Source organism: Girardinichthys multiradiatus, chromosome 22 (assembly GCF_021462225.1).
Source record: "Girardinichthys multiradiatus isolate DD_20200921_A chromosome 22, DD_fGirMul_XY1, whole genome shotgun sequence".
Taxonomy (NCBI): domain Eukaryota; kingdom Metazoa; phylum Chordata; class Actinopteri; order Cyprinodontiformes; family Goodeidae; genus Girardinichthys; species Girardinichthys multiradiatus.
Window position 1 is genome coordinate 9,923,407 of NC_061814.1, and position 19,641 is coordinate 9,943,047.

General features: G+C 37.1%; 1 protein-coding gene across 3 annotated transcripts in view; it reads left to right on the top strand.

The window, feature by feature from the left end:
- Nucleotides 1-19,379, top strand: part of pdxkb (pyridoxal (pyridoxine, vitamin B6) kinase b) — a 30,577-nt gene extending 11,198 nt beyond the window's left edge. Inside the window, exons 3-11 of one of the 3 annotated variants that reach the window (XM_047351976.1) lie at nucleotides 6,165-6,299; nucleotides 6,645-6,728; nucleotides 7,912-7,946; nucleotides 8,445-8,530; nucleotides 10,293-10,338; nucleotides 10,439-10,550; nucleotides 11,061-11,197; nucleotides 11,297-11,363; nucleotides 11,710-19,379. In XM_047351976.1, the coding sequence (XP_047207932.1) occupies nucleotides 6,165-6,299; nucleotides 6,645-6,728; nucleotides 7,912-7,946; nucleotides 8,445-8,530; nucleotides 10,293-10,338; nucleotides 10,439-10,550; nucleotides 11,061-11,197; nucleotides 11,297-11,363; nucleotides 11,710-11,825 (818 nt within the window). In that variant the 3' untranslated portion in view covers nucleotides 11,826-19,379. The remainder of the gene's footprint in view (nucleotides 1-6,164; nucleotides 6,300-6,644; nucleotides 6,729-7,911; nucleotides 7,947-8,444; nucleotides 8,531-10,292; nucleotides 10,339-10,438; nucleotides 10,551-11,060; nucleotides 11,198-11,296; nucleotides 11,364-11,709) is intronic. The other 2 variants (XM_047351977.1, XM_047351978.1) reach the window with 2 other exon arrangements.
- The last annotated feature ends 262 nt before the right edge of the window (nucleotides 19,380-19,641 follow it).

A 19,641-nucleotide genomic window follows, 5' to 3' on the forward strand; every position in this document is an offset into this window, starting at 1 on the left:
CACACCAGACAGGAAGCACTGCTCAATCTATCATTCGAAAATGGAAAGAGTATGACTCAAGTGCAAACTGTTTTCAAACGGACCAGAGAACCATACCCTGGCACGGTAACAGCTGCTGTTCTCTGCACGGTTTATCCGGACCCTGGAGCGGTTCGCTTAGAGTGTGAATGCATGCCGGGCCAGAGTACCAAAACCAGGAAGAGAGAATGCAAAATAAGAGCATTTCAGTTGAAGAAGAAGCCTTAAGAAGTCCCACTGCAAAAAGATGAAGGTGACAAAGCAAACATGTGGAAGATAGTCAGCAGAAACCAAAACTGAACATTCTGCCAAGTGTTATGTGTGGCAGGCCATCATTCCGAATATACCATACCCACCACGAAACATGGAGGTGGCAGTTTAGTGAATACTTTTGGCAGTATAGTGTATTTTTCACTGCCGAAAAATATATGGTCATAACCATACATGATATTACTGGGGCTGGCACTAAAAATATTGCCAATTCTTTAATAAAGTTATTTTTATCTTTAGTGAAACACATAAGACTGATTACACCTGAACACCATATACCTTTAAAATGCTTGAGAGTTATTTGTACCCTGCAGTGTTAATTTCACAGCTTCTGCTCACAGAAGTCACTTCAGCTTGTGTTTATTCACGAATATTATTGACATTATTGACAGTGTGCTGTATGAGATTCCTCAAGACTCTTGTTTACATATATACATTAGGGATCAAATATTAAAGGTATGAAATGTTCTCTGATACTTCATTTAGAAATACTTTAAAGAAAATATAACATTTAATTTGTAAATATTAGTAATAATTAGTGCTGACTCTTCATCAGTGATAATTATTTACTTAAAAGTTTTCTTTGGATTCATTTTGTAGTGCAAATATCAAAGTCGAAATAAAAAGGACTCCTTAGGAAAAAAGTTGCAAAAATACAAACAGTGTTAAAAGAAAACTGTTGTAGGGTTTCTATGCAGTCTTCCATCCATCCATCCATCCATCCATCCATCCATGCATTCATCCATCCATCCAAATTCATATAAAGCTTTTCTTGTTTACATTTTAAAGTGATTATAAAGGTGAAAAGTAGAAATTTGAGTCAAGAAAGATATGAAAGTTCTACAAATATGTGTAAGAACTTTCTGGATTGTTGTAGTCTGAGATGAATTATATATATACTTTTTCAAAACATAAAAAAGAAAATAATTTCACTAGTATTAGAGCTACTTAATTGTATATCGGTAGTAAAATAATAATATAAATGTTACAGTTCATGCACTTTTACAAAAAAAAGTGTTTTTTTTTTTTTTTTACAAAAAGTGCAGTCCATGTTTTAAGTTAGATTGATGATGTATCATCATTGAATGGCTCTGAGGGGGTATCTGCATCATCCCGTCTGTGTCACTTGCAATATTTTGATCTAATTGCCAGTCTTTTGAATGAGTAATCTACACTGTTCTTGAACTGATAGGTAGCCTCACCTGATGTTATTCATCCCAACAGAACTAAAAGAATGAACCAGTGGTGGGCTGAGAAAACAAGTAGTTTGTTCAGCTGTTTCCTCACTGGATACAATGCATATTCAGACCGTAAACCTTCTGTCCTTGTTGTCCAAGATTGGTCAAAAATGTCCGGATGTTTCTGGCATCTTATCAGTGTTGACTGTAAAGACTTCAATATGAAATTTCAATATTGGTCATAAATCAACACTAATCTGGAGTTACAGCAAACATGACCCAAAATTCCAAGAATTAAGCAGAGACATCAAAAATTTAATGTTTAGTGTTAATTTGCTACTTAAAATTCAGTTATCATGAGGAAAGATGTTAGTAAAGTAACCTGTTTTTATTGTGTAGGCTGAGGGTAAGCATAATTGTAGGTGTAGTGAAGGATACGTGTTGCTGTGTGGGCGAGCTCTGGGAGTTCAGCAGCACCAGATGTAGAGATAAAGGATGGAGTTTGCGGTTAAACTTTTCCATTGTGGCCAGCAATTACCATCAATCAACGTAAAAACTCAGCAGTGATTTCATTTTATGTAGTTTAATTTAACTAGGATAGTTCTGACTTGAGCATTAAATAGAGTTGATTGTTTAAAAGTGATGTCTTAATGGTCCCTTGGTTATACTGCCTTTATGCTTATTATATCTGGCTTGTGTAAGTAAGGAGGACCAATCCTGCTGTAATTAAGAATATATGCATAAATATATAAATGCTCAATAAATAAATAAGCATACAATTAACTACACAAAAAATACAGTAAGTTAATAAAAGTAGGCATTATTTAAATGATCTATTGAGACATAAATGTATATAATTAATTTAATTAGCTTCTTTATTTATTCACCTTTGTAATAATTACCTTATTTATTTATTATTCATTACAATTTTTAATTATTGATTTATTTAATAATGTATTAATGTGTAAAGTTGAATGACTACTCGACTCACTGAGAAGAGTAGTTGTCTTGCAATCCGAAAGTTGTGGGTTTGATTCCAGCTTCCCCCTGCCACATGTCGATGTGTCCCTGGGAAAAGGCACTTAACCTCAAATTGCCTGTCGATCTGTGTATCGGTGTATGAATGTGTGTGTTAGTGAGTGTGTCTGGGTGAATGTGGCTGTAGTGTAAAGTGGTTTGAGTGGTCAGTATGACTGGAAAGGCGCTATAGAAGTTCAGTCCATTTACCATTTAAATTATATATATACATTTATGTCTCATTGAATCATTTAATTACTGCCTACATTTATTTATTTTTGGTCTTTCATATGAGGGGCTGCAACAAACAATTGTTTTGCTAATTGATTAATTTGTTGACAGTTTTTTTGATGAATTGATTAGTAATCAGATAACAAAAGGTGCTTTATAGGAGATTTTTTTGTACAGAATTTTTACTAGGTCAAGCGAAAGCTTCACCACTTGAAGAGTTCTGGATAGAGCATATTTACAAACAAATAAGCCTTTTCATTTAAATACAAAATGTATATATTTTTTGTACAGTTTTGGCCAAATTACAGCTCTGAGTGGGCTTTCAGCAAATGGTGTATTTTATAGTGTGTATACTCCAGTTAATGATTATTCAGTTACTAAATTAGCTGACGACTATTTTAGTAATAGATTAATCACAATTAATATTTATACAGAGATGCGCAGCTTTAAGTAAATAAAGCTCCAGCATCATCTTTCTACACATCTATATTTGTAGCTTACAAAACTTGATCACCAGTGACGCGCCCATCTAGCACAAGTATTGGGCCAAGGGAATGCCATGATATGGCAGCCCAAACCATCACTGATCCACCCCCATGCTTCACTCTGGGCATGCCACAGTCTGGGTGGTACTCTTCTTTGGGGCTTCTCCACACCGTAACTCTCCTGGATGTGGGGAAAACAGTAAAGGTGGACTCATCAGAGAACAATACATGTTTCACATTGTCTACAGCCCAAGATTTGCGCTCCTTGCACCATTGAAACCGACGTTTGGCATTGGCATGATTGACCAAAGGTTTGGCTATACCAGCCCGGCGTGTATATTGACTCTGTGGAGCTCCCGACGGACAGTTCTGGTGGAAACAGGAGAGTTGAGGTGCACATTTAATTCTGCCGTGATTTGGGCAGCCGTGGTTATATGTTTTTTGGATACAATCCGGGTTAGCACCCGAACATCCCTTTCAGACAGCTTCCTCTTGCGTCCACAGTTAATCCTGTTGGATGTGGTTCGTCCTTCTTGGTGGTATGCTCACATTACCCTGGATACCGTGGCTCTTGATACATCACAAAGACTTGCTGTCTTGGTCAAAGATGCGCCAGCAAGACGTGCACCAACAATTTGTCCTCTTTTGAACTCTGGTATGTCACACATAATGTTGTGTGCATTTCAATATTTTGAGCAAAACTGTGCTCTTACCCTGCTAATTGAACCTTCACACTCTGCTCTTACTGGTGCAATGTGGAATCAATGAAGACTGGCTACCAGGCTGGTCCAATTTAGCCATGAAACCTCTCACACTAAAATGACAGGTGTTTCAGTTTCATTGTCCAACCCCTGTAAGTGATGAGAAAATCTTAATGATAACGATGATAGATTTCAATTAATGATGTTTGAAAACCCCCAAAACTGACTGTATTGTCTGAATTTTTATTTTCACAATAAGTGAGGGTCTCATGAGCGCATCAATAAATTCAATAAAATGATTTAATACTGTTAATGTGTGCGGTTTAGTGATAAGAGTGAAGAGTGACGCTTCTTTATGCAACTGGTGTCCTGAAGAACCCTAATTCAAAGTGTGTATGTTTTTTAAGAGCAGTGTTTGTGTTGTGGGGCTGTGACTGCAGTGACATACAGTCACAGCCGCCCCTAAGTGGTGATTTAAACTGTCTCACTGGGGATAAGAACACATGCCTTTGTTTATATATGTTTATATATCCTTAAACAAAGAGAGCACTAGATAGTGTGTGGAGGAGCCCCAGCTTTCCATTTCTACCTAAACATAGTTATAGCACAGGTTCTGAGATGCCCTTGTAATCAGAAATCATATCTATTATTTAAACAAAAAAAAGACAAAATTCCTATTAATATGACATTAGCTCATTTTTTACAGTGTGAGTGGGGAAGAAACGAGGAGAAAAAAAGTCATCCGTCTTTGATGTGAGTGACCTTAACATAAACTCCCAGAGACTGTTGCTCAAATTTAATCAGATCTTGTGTGTTCGAAACCACGATTTGCAATTTCTTCATGGAGAGGGTATAATTTGGTGTGACATATTGAAGTAGATGGTTGGATCTGAGATGCCGGTGAGATGAATTGTAAAAAAAAAAAGCCTAAATGAGAAATGGAAACGTCAATGAACTGGAGACAGAGAACGGAGGTCACAGACGAAGTGATGAGAGTGAATGCGTCGCAGCAGCAAACAGCAGGAGTTGGAATTGCGACAGCAGCATATGATGACGACAGGAGGGGCCCTTATCTGTTAGCCTGCCATCATTTTTTTCTCTCTCTTGGCTGCTCTGAATGCTCATCTCTCTTTTCTAGCCCCTTTGGCTTTCTCCTAGCCTGTTGCTTAGCAACCGGATTCTCCACCACCACCATGTGACTTGACTGTGACTCACCTGGAGCTGCGACATTATTGGCCTGCAGCAAACTTGCCATTCATAGACATCCATGTATGAACCCAGGCTTGCATGGTGCCCATGTCACAGAAATGTGATGAGTTATTTAAAATCTGGTATTTAACACATATTCAGACAGAAGCTACACATAAGGACAGTATAAGTGTCTGTTTTGGTGGGAGGGGCTCCATCATCCTCCATGTCCTTATCTGATCAAATGTCATCATGTGCATGGAGAGTGTTTAATATGTGTGTGTTCATACCTCTGCTTAGATCTGAACCAAAGTCACATGGACTGAAAAAAAGGTTTAATACGCAGATCAATTACTTAAACAAAACCACTGTGAGAGGTAAATGTTAAGTGAAAATCTTTTTTTTCAGTTTAATTCCAGCTTCTGCCATAACATGATAAGGGGTCCGTGGCCAAAACAGGGATCCCCATGTTGGGACATAAATGGACCATATTATTAAGGTCTTCTGGGGTGCAGTGTGCAACCTGTTCCCAGTGAGCAGAGGCATGAGGGAACATGGGGGCAGCAGTGTCAGCATGCCTTATCAGTGAGAGCATTGTGCCCCTTCATGCCTTTATCGTCAGACATTTTTAAAGAGGCACTGGTGACACTAGCCTCATGTTAGGGGTAGAACCTCATCACGCCTGCACCACATTAACAGAGCTCAGAATTATTGTAATTCTCTTGGTTTCATGTGCACTGTGTCTGGCTACTGCTCTGAGTTCAGCTGAAAGGAAAGCATCAAATAATTACCATCCTGCTCTCTGGTCCTTTGTACATGGAAATTGGATTTTCAAGGCACCTATTGGAAAGGGATTCTTTTCACAGTCCTTAAACAGTAGTTATTAAGGATGGCATGTTCAGTGGTGGCAACCCTCTGCACAGACAAACCCTCACCTGCATCCTCTCATGCTGCTGACTATACTGAATTGAAATAATGATGGAGTTTACTGGTGGAGCCATGGAGATCATAGGGTGGGCTTGATCTGTTGTGTAGGTGGCCTCTATAAATCAATCTGTTCCCTTGTTCTTTTACAGGTTATTCTCACTGGAAAGGCCAGGTGTTGACAGCTGACGAGCTGCACGTTCTTTATGAGGGAATCAAACTGAACAATGTTCATCAATATGACTATGTATTAACAGGTGGATATTTGTCTTCCTACCTTCACTGTGGTGGGTTCATTGGTAGTGACTTGAAAATAAATTATTATTAGTTTGTCCTTGGATCCAACACAATAGAACTGAACGAAATCTGGCTTTAAACTACGCTGTTATTGATTTACCACCTCATATGTTTTGTGTGTGGCTGCATGTTGGAAAGACCTGCTCTACTTATGATTTCTTTTATCTGTAGAAGAGTTGTACATACATTGTTGTAAAGCTTCTTGCATTCTATTTTTATAATCCATTATTTTATCTATTTGTGTCTTCACTTTTTAATGACCAAGCTTGATGTAACACATTTTGAATATCCTTCCTAAATCAAATGAACCTTGTTGTTGTATGGGATGTGTTCAGGGTATACTAGAGACACGTCCTTCTTAGAGATGGTGGTGGACATTGTTCAGGAGCTAAAGCGAGCCAATCCTAACCTGGTTTATGGTGAGCAACAGTTTAATTTATTTTACAAATCTGATTTCACATTAAATCACTACATTCTTACTGTAGTATTTAAAACAAGTTTAATGTGACTGTGATTAACCAGTAAATATATGTAATATTTACCATAATTGTGTGTTTGGTCCATTAGATCTCTAAATGAATGCTCTTACAGAACATTTCTCCTCACAAATCACCACCTAACTATCCATCTTATGGGCCCACATTGAAGCTGCCCAGGTTCTGTGTTCATAACATAATGCCAGTACTCACGTTTCTACATATTTCTCTTCTTTGGACATACAACTTAATGTAATTATCAGGAGGCACAACTGAAAAGGAAATCCCCTAAAAACGATGATTTATGCCCTTTAAATTTAGTTTTTATACTTCATATTTTTAAGTTGGTTCTGAGTCCAGCTCCCATTTATAACAGGTGCTTTCAGTAAAAACAATGTTCTACAGCAGGGGTTCCCTAACCTCTGACCTCCAAAATAAGAGTGCCAGAGACTGGGGACCCCTACAAATGTCATCTTTACACTCTATATTTATATAGAAGTATTATATGTATTTTTAAATTAATTTATTTCTTAAACATGACATTTGATTATTTAATTTCATCATATATTATTTAATTATTTAATGGGACATTTCTATATTTCATGGGATGTTCACATTTATTTATTTCATGATAAATGATTTTTTTTAATATGTCCCCTTTGGCCCTCCATACGCCTCAGAGCTCACATCACAATGATTCTGAAAATGATCTCGCGACCCCCCACTTGGTGTCTTGTGATCCCCCCGGGGGTCCCGACACCAATTTTAGAAACCCCTGTTCTACAGCATAGGTCCGCCTTGTGGTCGAACAATTTTATCCTCACTAATGAAGCATCGCATAATTCTAAGTAATAATCAGCACATCGTCATTCCCTTTGATAGCATGTTGTTGTAAAGTTTAATAAACAGAACAGGCTATAGAGGAGCCTTTTAGTCTCTTTGTCATATATTTTGAAAATGTTTGTTCTGCTCTTATGTTCTCCTCCATATTTGTGGATGAGTTCAGATGTCCACATCCTGTGCCTTCATTTCTCCCATCACTGCAGTATTTTATGTAATGTAGTTCTTCTCAGAGGGGTGTGCAGGTATATGATGGATTTCTGACTGTGCTTGTCTATCTTTTCAGTATGTGACCCTGTCCTTGGTGATCATGGATCCATGGTGAGATTACAGACAACTCTTATCTACTGTGTTTGTGTTTTAAATGCATGTTGCAGAAGTTGTTTTTATTTTTTCCGGTTTGTTCTAATCTGTATATTTTAGCTGCGTGTGTTTAGCGTATAATGTTACTGTTATGGGGGAATATTAAACACGTTGAATAGATGATTGAATTCTGATCCACACACTGACTATATTGTGTTTATATATAGCACTTTGTAAACCTGTGCTAGTTCAGGATTTAAGATGATCTTTTAGTCAGTTTTTAACACAAGTTTCTCCGATCCAGTTAAATGGGGGTTTTTTTTCTTATATTTTTTCGCGGCACTAGAACCCTTTATTTTTAAATTTTTCTTACAGTAGGCAGACAACAAGTAGGGGGAGAGAGAGGGGAAAGACATTCGGCAAAGGTGACGGCCGCTTCGAGGACTGTAGCCTCTACACATGTGTTGCGCGCTTAATCCTACACCACCATTTTAACTTGTATGTTTCTTCCCACAGTATGTTCCTCAGAATCTTTATCCAGTCTACAAGAATAAGGTGGTTCCTGTTGCAGACATTATTACTCCTAACCAGTTTGAGGCTGAGTGAGTGTTTTACCTCTTATTATATCACAAGATGTTTTTATCTCATATTATCCCTTATTAGTCACCTTGTCTCATTAACCTATTTCATTCTTTATGGTTTTTTTATAGTAACACAATGAAGAAATAATTTGTTTTTGTCTGCTATGTACAATTAAGCTCTGGGTGATGGATAAATCGTGAAGATAAATTGACAGTGGAAACCTACAAAAGCATGGGTTTGATTGCTGTAATGTAAATAAAGATTGTAACCTGGATTATTCAGAAGGGTATAAATCATTTTCAAAAGGGTATTTCTTAAAAAAACAGTAAATTTAAACTGTGTTTTTTCAAAAAGGACATTTGATTGGTGGAATAAAAACAATTATACATCTAAATCTGCCGGGGGTATAAAAATTGTACTGTAAATATATTTGATCTTTATATCTGCAGTTTAGTTAAATACCATTTAGTGCCTTTAGAAATGTCATAGCTTTACAAAAAAATACCTTTTTTTCTGCAGACAAATTAAGGTATTCATACAAAAATATTATAAATAATATATCATATTTCCAGACTCTTCCAAGGGGGCTTGGATGTCTATTCGTTTTATCAAAAATATTCCATTAGCTTTATGTCTAAACCTGATAGTTTAAGCTTTGCTTGAAATATTTAACCTGTTTTAGCAAGAAAATACACTCCCTTATTTAATGTGAATTAAAGCAATTCATTTAAATAATTTCATCTATGTTTATTTATTTATTATCTTAATTGTACAAGAATTAATTGATTAGTGAACATAGTAAAAGGACACCCCAGCTTGTCTTTAAGAGGTTGTAAAATTATTTAAATCTAATCTCAAGTGCTTATAGGCTGCACTGGATTTAACTGATCATCGTGTAAAATGTTATAGTTCACAATTGGATAATAAAAAAAAAGGCTGAACAAGAATAACTTGTTGAGGAGACTCCCCATTAAAAAAAGACTATATCAATACTGAATACTTCAGTTTGCAAATGTGCATCTGGATAAATCACAAGAGTTCTGGAACAATTTAGTGTCCTTTGGACAGATAACATCAGAATCGTTTGGCCATAATGTAAAGCACTATGTTTGGTAAAATCCAAACACAGCATATCAGCACAAAACACCAAACACCTAATCAATTATCACAAACAAGGTCACAAATCCCCAACAAGGTTATGCAAAGGCTCAGTCAAAGTCCGGTCCTAAACCCGTGGGAAAACGTTTCCAGGACCTCTAGAGAGCAGAGCAGAAACTTTAGTGTGTTTTTCTGCAGTTATGGTTAGATTTAAGTAATTTTGGTATCAGGTAGGCTAGATCATAATTATGTCCAGAATTGTAAAAACCTAGACTTTTTTTCACCATAACAAAAGTATATCTATGACTTTGAGAACGTTACTGTGACCCAGTAGTGGCTTTATAAATATAATGTTTTCTGTATGCAGTTAAAGATGCCCAGAGAAATGTTTCTAAACCAGTTTTGTGTTTCAGGTTTCTCTCCTTATTGGAGTATCAGTTCCCCTTAAAATAACTTTGTTGAAAAAAGTTGAATTACTTTCTAAATTTAAAATCAAAGCTGAACATTTAGTTCATGACGTAGCTGGAGGGTAACAGAATAAGTGTGAAATAGTTTTTTGTGAAAATGCTATTTTGCATGTCATAACAGAGACAGAACCGTTGGATAGTAATACCAAAAGAAGAAAAGAAGTGATTATTTTTTTAACATTAACTCATCCCAAATCTTTTTTTTCTTGGGTTTTAGATTACTAACAGGGAAAAACATCAGCTCACAGAAAGATGCTGTGGAGGTAACAGATAAAACTTCATTAACGGATATCTTTCTGCTCGCAGCAGGAGTTGCTGCTTCATACCTAAACTCTTTCCACTTCACTGTGTGTTGGTTTGAAGGTGATGGACCTTCTACACGCCATGGGGCCAGACACAGTCGTTATTACTTCCTCCGATCTTCCCCCTAGACTGGGAGACCGCTTCCTCGTGTCACTGGGCAGCCAGCGTCATGGTGGGTGGAACACGCTTGATTCCACTGTTTGAAACTGATGGATATATTTCTATGTATCATAAACGTCACAAGACTATGGCTGTATGCTTAGGGTCATTGTGCTGCTGGAAGGTGAACCTCTGCCCAGCCTCTAACAGGTTTTCTTCCTGGATTGTCTCAGCTCCATTCATGTTCTCATCAATTTTGGCCAGCATCACTGTCATTGCTGAAGAAAAGCATCCTCACAGCATGATGCTGCCACTACCATAGTGTGGGTGGTGTATTTAGTGCAATGTCCAGTATTAGGTATTGTATTTAGGGGTATGAGAATAAAGGGGGTTGTAAAGAAATGCATGTCCCATGTAGAACAACATATATTTTTATTTTACTTGTTAAATATGCAGTACTTGGTGTTTGTTGCAAAAATTCTAATAACAAAAATTGCAGTTTATGGTTGTTAAATGGAAAAATGTGAAAAGGTTCAAGGGGTGTAAATACTGTTATGTAGAGTGTCGATGCTTTGCTGCTCAGTTCGTCCAGACGGAAGCAGGACGACACAGAGAGTTCGAATAGAAGTTCCCAAAGTGGACGCCGTCTTCGTAGGAACTGGAGATCTGTTTGCAGCTATGCTGCTCGCATGGACACATCATTATCCCAATGACCTAAAGGTGCACAAACAACCACAGAAATTCAGTTATTCAGACGGACTTCTTTCTAATCGGAAAACAGAGCTGTTATTCTAATTTGTCTTTTACTTTTTCTCTCAGACGGCCTGTGAAAAGACCTTTTCAGTGATGCATCATGTTATCCAGAGGACCATATCTTACGCTCATGGTAAGACACAAGGATTTCTCATTAATATCCGAAACTTGAAATTCTCAGTATTCAAAGGGTTATACACTCTTTGAACCCTGGATTTAATGAACAGAAGGTATTCTTATCAGTATTTAGGAGAACATAAAACCCACTTATATATCTATCCAATATCACATCTAGGCATTTTTAACAATCATTGTCAACAAAAAAAGCTTTTGTTTCCATTGTGAGTTTATCCATGATGTGCAGCAGGATTTCAATCAGTGGCACGTTGTTTCTAAACAATCATCACAGTAAAATTTGTTTTCTTTTGCCTATATGCCTCCTGCCTCCTTCGCACCCTCCCTCCGCGTCTCTCCTTCAGAGTTGGCAGGTCCCGGTCGGAGGCCCAGTCCACCCCAGCTGGAACTGAGGATGATTCAAAGTAAAGCTGACATAGAAGATCCTGCTATAGTAACGGAGGCCACCATCATATCCTAACATTAACATCCCATGAGACTCACACTAACCCTCCTCACCCATCAACCTCTAAAACACTGTATCTCAGTAAAAATAATGCTGTTTAGCTTCAACACGTCATCATCCAGACCTCTCAAACACCTTAGTATTGTAACACCTCCCTCCTGTTACCCTGAAACCTTTACTCCTTTAAGTCCTCAGTGTTGTGACTGCTTAAACCAAACCCCTGAACTGTAACTACCGAGTTGTTTTGCCCTGACCCTGTTCTGGAACCAGAGCCATAAATAGACTGAAGGTTTGATCTGGCTGGACTGTAACTGCTTATTCTGACAACGATGCAGTTATAAACCTAATATTCAGTGCTGCACTCATTTGGAAGTTAATTACACAAGCATAATTAATACACAGTTAATTGCAAAAGTTTTCGCAGTTCTTACTTTTTCTTCATATTTTAGATGCGTTTCCATTATGGGTTCCTCTGGAGACACAGATCTCCACCTTCAGTTTAGGGTCCATTTAAAATTCCTAGCTCTACCCTGCAGGGTTGTTAATGGGGTAGACTTCTACCCACTTTAGATTCTGTCCAGGTTCCTAGTGGGGAAAACTACCCCAGAAAATGATCCGAGTTCCTGAAAAAGGTCTTTTGTGACGTTACAATCACAAACGTTAGTATATTTTAGAACAATAATTCACATCCAGATAAAATTACTGCAATTCTCACTACAAATGTCTTGATCAGTAATCACTGGTGTTTACTAAATGTTAAATGGAAAAGCACCAGATAGAGCATATTAAGATAGAGCATATTACACCTGCTCTAGCCTCCCTACACTGACTTCCTGTGCATTTCAGGATCCAGACCAAGGACCACAGCAGACAGGTCAGGGAGAAAGTTGTGGAGAAGTTCAAATCAGGGTGAGGTTATAAAACTATAGCCCATCTGAAAAGTTAAAAACTATGGTACAACTGCAAACCTACCAAGACATGGAGGTCCACCTAAACTGACAGGTCCCACATGAAGAGCATTAATCGGAGAAGCAGCCAAGAGGTTTTGGCCCTTGAGGAGTTGTGGAAAAGATGGATGAAAACCTAACCAAAATGAGCTAAATACAAATGTACACCACACTTTTTAGATTTCTATTTGTAAAAAATTTGGAAAGCCATGCGTCATTTTTCCTTCTACTCCACAGGTATCAACTAGACATCATGTGGGTTTTTCACATAAAATCCTAATAAAATACACTGAGGTCTGTGGTGACACAAGACAAAAAAGTATGAGGGGTATTCATACCTTTGCAAGACACTGTAAGATGCTACAAAACAAGACATTTTGTTTCAGTTCCAGGTCGATTATTGTTCTCCTAGTAGCCAGCAAGGTCATGATGCACAAATCTGAAATTTATTGTAACATTCAAGAAGAAAAAATATGCAGCATATTTAAAGTGAAACCCAAACACTCTTGAACTTCTCTGTTCATCCCTGCTAGTATTGCACTCAGTGGTCCTCCTAGCATGGAGTAGTGCTTCTGCTGGATCCCACTGATCAAACGCTCTATCTATGGCTCTTTCCTCCTGTTATTTTGAGCTCCCCCCAGTCTTACAGCAGTGACGTAATGGTGACCAAGTCTAACCCCCGAGAACCCTCAAAAACATAAAGAAAAAAAAAACGCACAATGTATAGTTGATGTATAGATGTTGTACTATAATTGTATTGGACCATCTGTATGATATTGCTATTGTACTATAGACCAGATGCAGAACATTATCACTAAGCAGAGACATCTGGGCTGGTTGTGGTACAACTGGACACATCAAGTCATTGTAACTTCTTAGTAACTGTCTAATAGTCATTGTGTAAAGTTGAGCTTATTTCATATAAAGAAAACTGGGCAGTTAGAGCTGTTCTGGCCCGATCGGCCTCCACGGTGCCATAACCACCCCACATCAAGTCGGCCAGTTAACGGCCCAGTTCTGACCCAGAACCTTGTATCCATAGGTTGTCCCAGAAATCCTCAGAAAGTTTGTTTAGTTGTCTTCAAGTGCCACTGCTGCCATTATGGATTTGATTTAGACATGCTGCCATTAGTTGTATAGTACTTTCTGACTTAAATTATTTATATTATCTTCATAATTAACTGCAGATAGTGGCTTTGTTATAGCTCAACACCTGCCTCCCATTTAGTATTATTGATGTGTGAGTACAACAATCAGCTCAACCTATGCTATTTACTGCAGCAGCTCAGACGAGCACATATGAGTCTGCAGTTTGCATCCACATCAGAAAACGATGCCCCAAAATAACTATGATGAATATGTGAGTGTTGACGTTGTTTGATCATGTCCCATCAAAACTGATCTGAAGGAGTTGGCTATACATGAGAATTAGATAAAAACCAACACATTTGAGTTTTAACTCTGATTTCGAGAAAACTAATTGAACTTTTCTATTATTTTTGGGGGTTTCACAGACCAGAGCGGTGTTTGGTTGGCTAGATGCAATTGCAATCATTTAAGAATAATTCAGTCTAGCTTTCACTGAACGCTGAAACCATATCCTGTGCTTGTCTCCATCTAAAGTCTCAATGGATGAAGGTTTCATCTCAAACTGAATCTCTGTTCAGAATAGAATAATCTGTTTGTAGTTTTACCAGTCTTGGCACTTTTTTAGATTTCTGATTTATTTAAAAACAGTAACATGATTGAGGGGAATCCTGGATGAGGATATGACCCAAAATCAGAAACTGACACTCATCCCAAGTATAAACGATCCAGCTGTGCAAAGGTCCTGAAGCATATTTTCCTTATTTGTCCTTGTTTTAATGTGTCAATATCAATGTGATATCATAGCAATAATCAAAGAAAAAATGAGTAAAGCCAATTTTTACCAAAGTCAATAATATTAACTAAGGTATGGGCAAAGTTTAAGGGTTAATGTTTTAAAAATATTTATTAGAAAATTATACATTAAAGTCAGAGGCTTTAGAAAGTTAAATAAACTTTAAGAAGCTTTCGAAGTCCCACCCAAGTGGATATAAGGTTCTGGGCAGGCTTGTAATTGTGTACTGCTGTTGTGTCTCTATGAAGTGTTCTGTGATACTGCCTTAGGAAGCTAAGATCATAACACCACAATCCCACGCATCCAGAGAGAGGTGGAGGGGGGAGGGAAGGACGCACAAGTTGTCTTAAATGTTAAGGCTTTCTGTTGTTCATGAGACTGTATACACCTGTCAACACTAATGCCCTGAGAGGTTAGCTAAATAATATAGCTTCTTCTATGGTTTCATACTCCTCAGTATGATCTAAAAAGTTTTCTACCCTGTGTTTTATGACTAAAACGGGCTTAGGTTTTTGGCCAGGCAATATTATTGATATCCAGAAGAGGGCACTGTGTACAAGAACAACATGTGTTTGTTTGATATAGAAACATTGATTTAATATTTTATTATTTCAGCAAACTGTATTTTTTAAAATGGTAACAAAAAATCATTTTTGTTAAACAATAAGGATAAATTTCGATTTTGGAGGTATAACTGCTAAACTTTGTTTTTCTTTTGCTGGCTATGTATATTACAGTCTGGTACATACAGGATACCTATCAGGGTACTTGAAGAATACGTAACTACAAGATACTTTAGGTCTTATATTTCATTAAAACCTTTTAGAAAGTGTTACCATGTATGTGTTTGTTTCAAATGTATTGGAAACATCCAATTAGTCTAGGTTTCTTAATTCCAATATTTAGATGAACTCGGGGTAAGCAAAAAAAAAACATTTTCCTGTTAATAGTCATTGTAATAATTAAAGAGAAACGTTTAATTTATAACGTAAAAGCGAATAAATCAAACTTATAGATTAATCTACTGTACAACCATGATGATATGCAAGAACAGGATTTAACTAGGGGGTAAGTCAAAACTCAACACAGCCAGCTACCTGTTGGTACCCTGTATGTACCAGGTGGTTACCAAATAGGTAGCATGTAAGTACTCTAAGCACTGGCAAACATGCCACTTTATAAAACAGTTACCCTTCAAGTGACCCATAAGTGTACCACTAGTATCCTGTGGGTAAACCACAAGAACCAAATAATATGCCGCCAAATAATAAAGCCCAGTCCCTGTAGGTACCCTGTGATTAGCCCGATAAGTGTCCAGTATTTACCCAGTAGGTTACTTTTGTAGGAACCCCATTAGGGCTAAAGCAATTAATTGGATTATTCAATTATTGAAGTAACTGCCAACTAATTTAGTAATGTAATAATTGTTAACTGGAGTATACAAACTGTAAAACATGCCATTTGCTGAAAGAACAACCCACTCAGAGCAGTAATTAATCCAAAATTTTACAAAAATATATAAATTCTGCATTTAAGATGAAAAACCTTCTCTGTAAATATGCTCTATAGGTAACATGGTGGTACCATGTAAGTACCATAGCTGCACTTAAAGTAACTGCACAGGTATCCTGTAATGTCCTGTATGTATGCTGTAGGTAGACCCACAGATAACCTGTAAGTAAACCTATAAGGACCTAGTAGTGAGCTGTTCATTGTAGTCCTTTTAAAAGGCAATACCTCTCCTCAAGTCATAAACATGAGATGGAAAACTTTGAAAAAATTAAACGCCAAAATCAGATTTGTTTTCCTTTTACCTTCTGGAAGTGTGACATAAATCATTTGATATTAAACAGTGGTTTTAAATGATAATTTTCCTCTTATTGTTGCATTTTCATTAACCTGTTAACAGTTAATTAAAAAAAGCTGAAATTGTTTAAATTCTTATACAGCATTTTGAGTTAACATGTTTTTCTTTATTAAACTGTTTGGAAAAAGTATTCCTAACCATCTAAAATCAAGAAAAGTAGAAAAAAGAGCTAAGAAATGTTTGATAAATCACTTAAATGCAAAATGAAATTTGTTTCTTTTTGTAAAGTGACTTGCTTATTTTTAAGAACAAAATCATATTTTTATTTCTCCTCAGTCTCATCAGATAAGACCCTCAAACATTAGGTGTGGTGACGCCTCTTTGACTGATGATAAAATGCTCATTTGGTAAAACTGCAGAAGTTTCTCTGGATGTCACATTGTGCCACTGTAGCACTGATTGTCTGATCAGTAACAGACTGCTGTGTCTTTGTGGTTCGGACCAAATGTCTCTCGGTTCTGTGACAAATCTCTACTCTCTGAATCTGCTGTGTTTTCGGATCAGAACCTGTCAGCCTGTTGTGTCTGTGTGTGTGAGAGTGTTAACACATGTTTATATTAAAGTCTATGGTGACAGGGTCTAGCATGTGTGGAGTGGGAGCTGTTTGATTTTGACCATTAGCTTCACCTGTTTGTATAACGGATCTATCTCCTACCTTTCCTACTAATTGTTCCTACTGGCCCTCCTCCTTGTTTCTGCCCTGTTTATATCTATATTTACTGTGAATCCTAATTTGGTTTTAAACTGCTTCTGCTGGCTGTATTTTACCCCAAAACCTGGATTCCGCTGCATCAGCTATTGTAGAATATGTTTTTTCTTCAGTGGCTTTGGTCTTGTTTAACAGATTATTAACAAAAAGGTGCACTTTTTGAAATGTCTCATCACTTTGAAAGCATGAACCTGTCGACCCAAAAGCCTCCCTCTATCCTAACCTGTAAAACAACCTAAAGAAATGTGGTTTTTAGAGACCAAATAATGACAATGTAGTTATGTGGTGCAACTCTTTTTTCTGCAATGACATCTAACTCTCCACTTGCTGCAAAATCAAGTTTAAACTTCTCAGAAGCTATGCCAAATGGTTTTTAATAAGCAGATAAAACAGATCACCGGGTTTCCTACACAGTTATGAAGGTGAAAGTGTGAAATTTGCATCTAAAATGTCCTGAAAGTATGGAAAAACATTTCTATACACATCATTACCCCCACTGCAAGAATAATGCATTGTGATTATTAAAGTTATAATAGTGTTATGTTATTTATTCCTATTTTGATTTTCATACATAGGCTTAAGCAGAAATATAAAACAAATTTCTACTCAATGTTACTCAAAGCGCTGTTGCCTTGCAGCAAGAACATCCTGGTTTTGAATCCCAGCCTTGGCTCTTTCTGTATGCAGTTTACATGTTCCCCCGAGCATGTGTGGGTTCTCTCTGGTTACTCCGGCTTCCTTGTACAGTCCAAACACTTCACTATTATATCAATGTGTCTTTGTGTTGCCCTGTGATAGATTGGTGACCGATCTAGGGTGTACCCTGCCTTTCACCCAATGACCTCTGGAGACGGGCAACAGTATGTGTTACCGGTAGAGTGACACTTAAAATATAGGCTGATATTAGCTGGGTAAATAGTAGGGCTATCTGCTCTGGTAGCAAGCCTGCAATCCGCTGCTTGATAGATATGCTGTGTGTAGCTTATAACTGTAGTTTAAAAATAATGTATCTAGAGATGAACAAATAAAACATTTCCCATGACATACAGATTTCCAGTGTTCTATGAGGAGTATTTTTTTCTAAGAGTATAACATAAAATTGAAAAAAAGTCTTTCACACGTTCTTGGATGATAATTGTCATTTTGAATCCAACAAAAACAGGAGGAATTGCAAAATTATTGCCATTTCTGTATCAAAGCATACGTCCTGAAAATTGGTCTTGTAAATGTTTTTCCATACATGTCAAAAATGGTCTCGGAGTTGACAGATGTTTAAGAAGTTGAGTTTTGAAAAGTCTGAAGTAGAAAATGTGTTGGAACCCTGGTGCCCAAATAAATGGCCGCAAGGCCTTATACAATGGTTGTACGGCCACAAATGCTGCTTCTGTCTGCTATAATGTGAAAATATCATTGCTTAAACGCAATTGATAGAATATACAAATCTAGATGCAAATGCCTAGAATATGTGGTTTTTTTTTACTTTTACACTGGTTTAGACAACCATGCTCTATCTGGATTTCAGATATGATTAATATCTACATTTGTGTCAGCATTAGAAGCTTATGCTGTGTAGGTTAGACAGGGCTTTGCTGCTACAAGCTTTTGTCAGAATTCTATGAGCTAATAGAAAAAAGCAGTTAGCAAAAAATTGCACTTATTAGTTTGCATTAATTGATTGTATCCAGAGATAGATTGTTACCACCAGGTGGGAAAGAGATACTCATAGTCCCACGCACCTGTGTTCATCTATCCCTCTCATCCCTTCCCTCACTGTTCCTGCCCTCCCTTATGTGTTCGGTTTTAGTAAAGCTCCCAGGTCAACGTGCAATAGCTCAGTGACATATCACATCCTGTGATCCTCTCCTCTCATCTCCTCACGACCGACAGTTGCAGCTCCTTCATCTTCTTATTCTCAGTGGCCAAAACAAAAATACAAAACAAATGGAAGAAATGTAATAATCATTGTTTGGTAACTGTTTCTAGTGCTATGTTTTTGAAACATTCTGAGTATTTTCTAACATGTTACAATAAAAGATTGTAGTGTACAAATTCACATTTATAAAATATAAATATATATATATATACAGATATATATGAAATATGTATGTTCTAATGCAATAAAGAGAGAATAAGACTTCTGTATTGAAGTAGACTGAACGAAGAATTGCTGTTGTCTTTCAAAAAGTTTCTCATTTGCTGTCATTTTATGTCATTACTGTAGTCATTGCCATGTTATTGATATTGATATCAATATTAATTTTGTTTTATCTGTTCAGTGCTTTGCAAAAGTGTTCATACCCCTTGAACCCTTAGTGTATTCAGGGTGATGTGCAGAATTAGTTAGAAGCTTAGTTTAGGTCTTATCTGATAAGAGTACGTCCACTACATGGCTTGTGGCATGTAAGGGACACAGTTTTGGGGTGAGT